The sequence below is a fragment of the Sinocyclocheilus anshuiensis genome, unplaced genomic scaffold (assembly GCF_001515605.1).
Source record: "Sinocyclocheilus anshuiensis isolate Anshui unplaced genomic scaffold, SAMN03320099.WGS_v1.1 scaffold552, whole genome shotgun sequence".
NCBI classification, from domain to species: Eukaryota; Metazoa; Chordata; class Actinopteri; order Cypriniformes; family Cyprinidae; genus Sinocyclocheilus; species Sinocyclocheilus anshuiensis.
Window position 1 is genome coordinate 77,303 of NW_015554362.1, and position 10,001 is coordinate 87,303.

General features: G+C 42.6%; 1 protein-coding gene across 1 annotated transcript in view; it reads right to left on the reverse strand.

Annotated features, from left to right (window-relative positions):
- The window catches only part of LOC107671431 (high affinity nerve growth factor receptor-like), a 38,588-nt gene extending 30,606 nt beyond the window's left edge, over positions 1 to 7,982 (reverse strand). Inside the window, exons 1-3 of the mRNA XM_016464353.1 lie at positions 7,804 to 7,982; positions 782 to 856; positions 597 to 668 (exon numbers count right to left, since the gene is read on the reverse strand). Of these exons, the coding sequence (XP_016319839.1) occupies positions 597 to 668; positions 782 to 856; positions 7,804 to 7,982 (326 nt within the window). The remainder of the gene's footprint in view (positions 1 to 596; positions 669 to 781; positions 857 to 7,803) is intronic.
- Between the last annotated feature and the right edge of the window lie 2,019 nt (positions 7,983 to 10,001).

Genomic DNA, 10,001 nt, shown 5'->3' on the forward strand with positions numbered 1-10,001 from the left:
ATTTTTTTTTTTTATATATATATATATATATAAGATTTAAGTCTCATTTACAGCATGATGAATTAATTCCATAGAAAAAATAACAGATTACAGACTTGAAATGATAGGAAAGTACATAAATAATCACAGAATTGTTCGTTTTTGGTTGAACTGTTCCTTTAATTAGCAAAAGCCTCTGTCACATGATTGCATTGCAAATAGCAAATCAGGAAGAACTACTGGATGTCATGTTATGTAATTAATATTCATGAGCCAAGCTGATTTTATAAAGTCTCCACCACCCTACCAAACACAGTTTTTCAGATTGTTCTTATGCTCTTGAAATACATGATGATTATCTCTGCAAATTTCCTTTTGAATTATGGGAAAATGAATGCATTCAAATGATTTCTGGATGTGAAATGTGGAAATGTTTTCCTCCATATTCATTTGGTTGATGACTAACTTTAAATGTGTCTTGGGTTTTTACCACCTGAGACCAATAAAGCAGCTTCACTTATCAGGAGGGAAGAGGGTTTGAAATGATTGACAGGTACAAGCTCTGAGACCCAAGTGTATTGTGGGAAGTGGGAAGTGTATATCTAAAGAATACTCACACATACTGAAGCTTGAAATTATGCTGGAATGCATTTTCAGAGATGTACACCAACCCACAATCTGTGACCGTCCTGAAATACATATATGAATGCACAAGAAGAGAATGCAAGTCTCATTAAAATCTTAAGTTGCTTGAAAATCTTTTGGAATCGTATACATCTTTTGTAGACTGTGTTATACTTACAGGTTCTTCAGTTCTCTGTAGTTGGTGAGGTCTATGTCTGTGATGTTCTCCAGTTTGGCTTGACTCTCTATGTAGCTAGAGGGTTGAAACGAAAGAACAGGTTGAAATTCGACTAAAATAATGCTGTGTTAAAACAGGTCCCTCTAGTAATAGTCATGATCAATGTCATTAATTCAAATCTGAAACTGTTTACAATATGTTAGTGTTACAGTATATTTAATTGCTGCACTTTATTTCAGATTTTGTTTGCATGATCAAAATGCAATAACTTGCTTCACCTCTGAAACAACTTTCTATTTCAGATGATGCCACAAATCCATCTTACTTAACTCTCCAACCATTGGACTCCATTCTGGTATGTAATGACCACTTTTCATTGATTCACATCCTACATTTTTTTTTTCAGTGATTATCTTTTTTAAATCGGAAACATGTTACATTATGAAAGTAAAATAGATTTCAAACTGAATTTCTTGTTGATTAAGGCTTATCTTGCTTTGTTGAAATATCTAAAATATATATATATATATATAAAAACTTGGAAATGCAGCCACCCAAGTTCCCTTTCAGTCGGTCACTTTCGACGTCACGTCAGTGACCGAAGAATTGGGAATCTCGCCAGAGAGACCAATCTACTTCGAGTGTAAACTAAACGAGCCAATGCCAATAGGCAGCAGATGTACCCATATTCAGCTTTTCGCTTCGGAGCCGAGCGATATCATCGTTCTGCTCCTGCCAAGCTTTGAGTGAATGGGCGAGTTCAGCGCGCTCTCTGGGAGCTTTTTGTGTTGGCGGAACGGTGCGGTTGTTTTTCCCGTGTCGAGTGGGTTGCACACATCAGGCTGCACTACCCACTGTTTGTGTTGCAGGCGGTCATTTCCCCTGTGTGCTTCAGCACGCTAAAAGAGCCTTTTTCCCTAAAAGAGCATTCACGGGTGGGAGCGTGTTTTTAAAGACAACGTTGTGTCTGTGCCAACTTGATGCTGCGTCTTTGTAAAGACGACGTTGCGTCTTGGCTCATCCCGACGATCGGAGCCGGAGCTCTTTGGAGAGGAAGATTCAGCTGCACTGCCACCCTCCGGGATGGTAGCAAAGCCTGAATCGGATCCAGAGATGACGGCTATGCTTTCCCGGGCCGCCGAGAGGGTAGGGCTCGAGTGGAGACAAACTCCACCGCATCCCAAGCCCTCGAGGTTGAATGACTGGTTTCTTGGGGTGGCCCATGCTGGTTCTCAGTGCCCCACTCCGGTGCCATTCTTCCCGGAGGTGCATGAGGAGCTCACCAGGTCATGGATGGCATCTTTAACTGCCAGGAACCGGCCTGCTTGCTCCTCCTCCCCCACCACCCTCGACGGCAGGGCAGCCAAGGGGTATATGGAGATCCCCCCGGTGGAGCGGTCGGTAGCGATGCAGTTGCTAATACCGCCTCCACCTGGTGGGGCAAACCGTCCCTTCCCTCCCGGGCCTATAAGTATTCGTCTGGTCTGACCGGCAGTGCTTATGCGGCCTGTGGAGAGGCTGCCTCCGCCTTACACACCATGGCGTTACTGCAGGTCCACCAGGCTCAAGCACTGAAAGACCTGCACGAGGGTGGTCATGATCCGGAAGTTTTAAAGGAACTCCGAACCGCAACTGACCTCACGCTCCGAGCGACGAAGGTCACAGCGAGTTCTCTGGGTCATGCGATGTCCACGCTTGTGGTCCAGGAGCGCCATCTCTGGCTGTGTCTGGCCGACATGAGGAACGCCGACAAAGTGTGGTTCCTCAATGCCCCGTGTCCCAGACCGGCCTCTTCGGCGATGCGGTCAAGAGCTTCGCCCTGCAGTTCTCGGCTGCACAGAAGCAGACTGAGGCGACTCGTCACATCCTGCCCGCTGGCCGCAGCAACTCAGCCTGCTTGTCGCTGAGGGCGTCCGCCCCTGCTCCCGCGCCGCAGCCGCAGCAGCCTCCAGCTAAGCAGCACTGTGAAACCGGTCGCAGGGCAGCCGCCCTGCCCGTCCAGGCCCCCACCGAACCTGGTGGCGACCCAGAGATGGAGGGAGCCGCTCTTCGGGAGATGGTGAACGCACCACTCCCTCCCCCGGAGAAGGGCCGGGCGGAGAATCTTTTGTTTTGTTTTGTCCCACCACTGACCTCACAGTAAGTGGTGGCCAAAATCTCGACAAATCTCTGGGTCTCAAGAGGACATGGAGAGTTGTGGACGGTCCAGTCCCGTTTCTCACTCATCCTCCTCTGTCGCCAGCAGGCAGCAGTGGGCAGTTCGAGAGCACTATCAAAGGCCCTACTCACGCACCCTCTGCCCAACCATGGAACCAGGTAAGTGTTGCACTGCACACTCAGACCCCGCTTTGGTCGGCCCACGAGCTGCCCGAGCTGGGTCCCTGCATTCCACCTCGCTGCCCCACTGCGGGTACGTCGGTGGTTCCACTGATCCCGCTTGTACGGTATCTGGAAGCCTGGCTAGCGCTGCCCAGCCCATCTTGCTGGCTCCTTCGGACCATCAGACTCGGCTGTGCGATTCAGTTCGCCCGGCGTCCCCCCAAGTTCAGGGGCATCCACTTCACTTCAGTGCAGGCAGCCGATGCCCCTGTCTTGCGTGCGGAGATCGCAGTCCTGCTGGCAAAGGACGCGATAGAGTCGGTCCCTCCAGCCGATATGAAGACGAGGTTTTACAGCCCCTACTTCATTGTAGAAAGGCGGTGGGTTACGACTGATCTTGGACCTGCGTGTCTTGAATCGGGCCCTTCACAGTCTACTGTTCAAGATGTTAACACAGAAACGCATCTTTGGGTGCATCCGTCCCCGAGATTGGTTTGCAGCAATCGACCTGAAGGATGTGTACTTTCATGTATCAATCCTTCTGTGCCTCAGACCCTTTCGCGTTCTAAGGACGAGCATATCATGCAAGGTCCTGCACTTTGGGCTGTCCCTGTCCCCCTGTGTCTTCACGAAAGTTGTGGAGGGACCTCAGACACCTCAGCCTGTTGGGTCTTCGGGTCAACTGGGAAAAGAGCAAACTATCCCCCACGCAGAGGATCCCTTTTCTCGGTATGGAGTTGGATTCGGTCGAACAGACAGCACACCTAACAGAGGAACGTGCTCAGTCGGTGTTGAGCTGCTTGAATTCGTTCAAAGGCAGGACGGCAGTCCCACTGATGGGGCTTCCGCAACGTTCCTGTTCCAAGTGGAACGGGTACGTTTTCCCAGTGTTATCCAATCTCACTGAGTGGGTAGTGCTACGGCAACAGTGACTGATATTCTTGTTGCTAAACCCCAGTCTACTCCAAAAAGGGGGCAGAGGCTCGCACAAGACACTGGAAGGGGCAGCATCCATGGCGCTTTGGTAGGGATTCCCAATTCGTTGGTCACCGTCGTGACATCGAAAGTGACCGACTGAAAGGGAACATCTCGTTACATATTGTAACCCTCGTTTCCTGAAGGAGGGAACGGAGATGTTACGTCCCGTTGCCACAGCTGCTGTACCACCGCTGAGCGGCCGGGTCACCGGCTCAGCTCCTCAGCAAAAACCTGAATATGCGGTGCATTTGCTGCCTGTTTACACTCGCGCTGCGATCAGCGGCAGCTGCATGCAATCATCGCATGCCAATGTGCATTGGCTCATTTAGTTTACACTCGAAGTAGATTGGTCTCTCTGGCGAGATTCCCAATTCTTCGGTCACCGACGTGACGTCTCACTTACCTCCTTCAGGGAATGAGGGTTACAATATGTAACTGAGACGTTTCATTGTAGTGATGCCTTCCTGAGATTGCATTATTTTTTATTTATATAAAATATATATGAATGCATTTAAATATGTAAATACATGCTAAAATGCTTTAATGTTCACATGAGTACATATAGCAGTAGAAACTTGTTTTATCTCCACTCTAAAACTCATAAAGTGTGTGATTCCAGGTCTCTTTGAGTTAAACGAAATAGCGCTGTGCCCTTGCAGCCGTTAATATGAGGCATGAGCACCATCAGTGAAGTATTTTGAAATCGATTACTTTTCAGTTCCACACAGATTCGTTGAAAAGCACTTGTACTTCCAGGAAGGAGAACTCGGATTCTTTTAGAGAAAAGTTTAAATGGTTTCTCCACAATGGCTCAACTATATAGAGCTGTATTGACAATAGGCATACATCATATGACGTCTTCCCTAATTCAGTACAAAGTAAAAAACTATCCAAAACCATCCATGGTGTTGCCATGGTTTTGTACACCATGGTGAAACCAAGTCTCTAATCATCTAGAATATTTCATTCTGCAAGGCTGTGTCAACTGACAGCAGCACTTGACATTGAAAAAGCTAAATAAACCACAGAACTTATTTCAGAAATACTTTTTGTAAACCATTTTTACAGACTCATATGATACTAAAGTGTACATCCAATTAAATTAAATTCAATATTATGTTTTCAAGCATTCGCAAATTAATTAATTTACTGTAGCATGCTGAAATATGGTCTTAAAATAAGCTTTAAAGAAGTGGGATAGTGTGTTTTGTTGTGTATTAATCCCCAGACAAATGATTGATAACAAAATATTCACCAGTAGCAAGGCATTGATTATACGTACACTGCAAAAAATTACTTTTCAAAGTTGTAAAAATTATTGGTGTATGTTTCACAATGTCCTTCAACTTCAAAACTTCACATTGTGTTACTTGCCATTTCTTTGTAATTATTTGTGAAATTTACTAGCCAATTCTTAGTAAAAATCGTTTCAAAGTAAATCCTACACCAGTTGTTTTTTCAGTGTACAGTCATGCTGATAATAATGTTGCTGCCTTAAATCTTCTCTAAATTGAACATAATAACCTTTTCAAATATATATGCTAATAACTAAAGACATTTCTACTGAATTTATTGGAATCTTTTGATCTGTGATTCTGTCCAGTTGTGTTCAAGAAGCACAAACAGATATTTATTAGCGTCTGATTGACTCAGAGAGCCGTAATGCAATTACAGAGCAGGTGGGACGACATCTCAAACTGCTTTGGCTTATTGAATCGAGTCGAGTGGGCAATATTTCATCTATTGTTTTCAGCAGTGCATTCGTGAGCAAATCACAGAATGGAATTTACAGCATGATGAATGATGTATTTCTGCCGCTGGTATGAAGTTAATGGTCTCTTGTTTTCCTTCTTGGTAGAAGCACTGTTCCTCTGTGCTGTGCCCATCTCACTAATACGGCGAAATGCTGGGTTTTTTTACAGGCACAAAGTTTTCTGTGTAAACACGTGGCAAAAGTGCATTCTCATTTATTGATTGAATGCTTGTAGTAAATGTAAGACTCGACTGGAGTTCAGAGAATCGCACTTGAGCAGGTGTACTGAGAAAAACAACAGTGGCAACTGCGCAGAACTAAAAAAAAAATGCAGTGATGATGATGTCAGACATTGTGGGATACATTTTGGAAACTATGTTTTACAAACAGTTATCCTAATAATTAAATTAAGCTCCAATTGATCACTTTTGATCGATTGGTAGATGTCAATTCAACTTCCCAAAAACTAAAAGAATAAAAATCTTTTGTAATTATGTTGTATTATTGTCATAAAGTGTTTCCCTTAAATGCTGGGGCAAAAATACATCCATTTGTATTTATAAAATTGTATTGAAACATTTTATCGATATCTGTCTATCCTTATGTTGCTTGAAACTCATATGACTTTTTTTCTCCATTGAAAAAAATAGGAGTTATTATCAAAAATGTTAAAGCTGCTCTTTTATGTACGATGAAATTGCATGTTGATCTCTTCCATTTCAGTTTAAGCTTGATTTATTAAAACATATATTCGCTAGGGATTAAAATCCAGGTTTTAACTTTTTAAAAAGTGTTTTTTTTATGTCTCATCTCTTCCAGAGAACCAAGAGAGCCAGATCTTAAAAACTTGGTCTCAAAAAAACATGGACAACTCTTCAGCATAATGATACATGATGCACATGATGATGTACAGTTCATCAGAAATGGGCTTTCCAGCATCTGTGACCAAAAAGTAGATATGGGCAACGCACATTGTGATCCAAACAAATACAATCAAGGTAAGACACATCTAAATACCACTAAAATAATGCAATAAACATTAACTAAGTAAATATCATAAAACACCCCAATGGACATAAATAATAAGAAAATGAGATGCATCACTTCTTTAAAAAAAGAAATGTCTTACATATGTGAAGGATATTGTTTTGACTGTAAATTATGAGATGAATCATACTGTTTACATACAAAATGATATATATTTTAAACAATATTGTAGTGTAAAAATACATTGTTTTAATATAATAGCTTTTCATTGTGTATGGTAAACTAACTTAGAGTTAACCAGTTATCAGGCTTTTTTTCTAGCATTTCTTTCCATTTAAATATTGCATTGTTTACACTTAAGGGATGGGCAAGAGAGAACGCATGAAACTGAGATGATTGTATTGTGTGGCGATTATGTTTCCTACTATAAGCATGAGTGCTATAGTGATATAAACACAATTCTGAATGAAGTGCACTAAACTGATCTGACTAAAAAGTCCTACACCTCTGGGAACCATCCTTCTGACACATTAACATGGAGATGTTTTCTCACCATTTCCGAGAATAGATTATGTACCTGACACTCTTAAAAGCACTTAAAGAGAAGCTGCGCACAGCTCAGCAGCAACACAAAGTACCAGGCCTTTCCTCCAGTCCTTGACTAGTTCCCAAGCATTGCCTTGTTTTGAGAAAGTTCTGCTTTCAGTGCGTTACGTTCGGATTCCACAAAATAAATGAAATGCATTTAAAAGCAATAAATGCTGAAGATAATTGGAGTGGTCTGCCAGGAAAAACCACTAGGCTACACCATGCACAAATTATATATCCAAATGCCCAGAATTCTCCATGAAAATTCATGAACGCCAATCAGTTTGATTGAACTCGCAACCCATTCCATCACCTTCCAAGATCAAGCGCTGAACTTCCAAACAGCTGTTCTCAAGCATCTCACTGTAAACTTGCCTGAACACCAAACACAACTTACATTTCAGTGACGTTTTCGCTCTCCTGCGCTGCCAACGCAGGGATGCTGGTGATTCCGTCCAGCTCCAGGCATTGAAGCATGGCGAAGGAGCAGCGGCAGGCACTTGGGCATCCGCTCAGGGCTGGTGCGACCAGGACGAGAAGCATCACCACAACCGGGGCCACCCTACGGTCAGCCATGGTGAGGTTCGAGTGAGTTTGTTATCCTGGGGGAAACTCCACCCTGCAGCAGGAACTCTGGATGTGAGGAGAAGCGGCTCTTCTCTTGGCCAGCACTCAGGGTTATGATCCCATCCAGGAGCTGAGCTATTGAGCCGTGTAGCAGGGCCCAGGGGAACCTCCCAGTCTGAGATGGAGAAACGGAGGGGAGGGGCAAAGCAGTCCATTAGTTGAGTGTGAGTGTGAGATGAGAGAGAGCAATGGTCACCAGACACCTCTGTGACACTCGCAGAAGCGAGCGGGGAAGCCAGACCTGTGAGCTGTAGGTGGACACGAATGGATCGGAAGTGCTCCACCTGTTAGAGCTGACCGTGAACTTTGAGCTTGTGAGGAATAAACAACTCATGAGTATCTCCAGGCAAAAAGGGCAAGGATCGTGGCACTTCCCTAATTCATCTCCCTCCACCTCTAGGATCACGCAATGTTTATTTAAAAGTCATATGCGATGTGTGTGATTTTCTGTATAAGTGATTTATGTTTGATATCATCTGAAATGTTTCATTGCACATGTTAGAGTGGTCTGTGAGGAGGCACGTGTGAGATTATTGGGGTCTTTTTCTTAGGAAATAAATCTGAGAAGACTCAAGCAGAAAAAACTGCATTTAAGCTCATTGCTGTCTTGAGAGCCAATTGAGATATTTAAGGGATGTGTTTTTTTATCAGCAAGAGGAAAATGATATTGCTCAGAGGTTGCTCTTACGTAACTCTGGAGGTCTCAGATGTATCAGTTTCGTTTTGGATTTTGCAGTGGATATATGGAACTATAAAAGGAATGTGAAATTGCTCAAATCAGTTGATGAGAAATATTTGAGTTTATACTGAGATCTCTGGCAGTTGATTGTAGACTTTAGGATCTTGGGAAATCTGAGTGCAGTTTGAGACATTTTGAGATCTCTTCTGAAACTCTAGAGGAGGCACATGTGAAATTACTGGGGACTTTTCCTCACGAATATAATTTTGAAAAGTAGGAGACTCAAGTAAAAGTCTCAATTTTCTCTGCTTTTAATATTTATTGTGAATATTATTAAGGAATGTCGTGCGATTTTTGTTTTCTTTCCAACAGGTGATCCTGAGGAAATCATATTGCTCAGAGGCTCTTGCGCTTTCATAACTCATGGAGAACTTGGATGTGAGTCTTGGATTTTTCCTGCTAAAAATTAATAAAAATAGACCCAAATGTTGCAATCCTAAGTATACAGTAAATGTACAGAGCTATAAAATGAATGTGAATAACATAAATCAGATAATTTTGCCTTGGGAGTATTTGATGAGAAATGTTTGAGTTCATATTGAGATCTCTGACTGTTTCAGACTTTGAGCTCTTAGAGAAATCTGAGCACAGTTTGAGACATTTTGAGATTTCTTCTGAAACTACAGATGACGTACATATGGGATTTCTGTGTCTTATTCTAAGGAGAATAAATCTGAGAAGCAGGAGGCTTTAGCAAAAGTCACCAATTGCTCTCCATTGATATTATTGAGAGGAAACAATTGAGATTATGAAGAGAACTAATTTGATTTTTTTTTCCTAGAGAATTGATGAGTCCCAGAGAAAAGACGAGTACTCAGAAGTTGCTCTTTTGTTGCTCAGGAGACATTTACAGTAGGTCTCATTTTTGTCTCAGATGTTTCTCTTTGTTAACATGAAGTAAGAATATTGAGTCATAAAATGAATATAGACATTATAGCTCTAGAATTTGATGGTAAATACAAGTTCACATTGAGAATTCTGGTTTTTCATCACAGATTGTCACAGATCACAGTATGAGACTGTTTGAAATCTCCTCTAAAACTCTGGATGAGACACATGTGAGATCACTAGGTCTTTTCTCAGTAGAATAAATCTGAGAAGCAAGAGACTCGAGCAAAAGTCTCCATTTGCTCTCCATTGCATATTATTGCTGTCTATAGGAGAAACAATTGAGCTTATAAAGAGAACTAATTTGTGATTTTTCTTTCCTTCTTTTTGTCCCAGTAGAA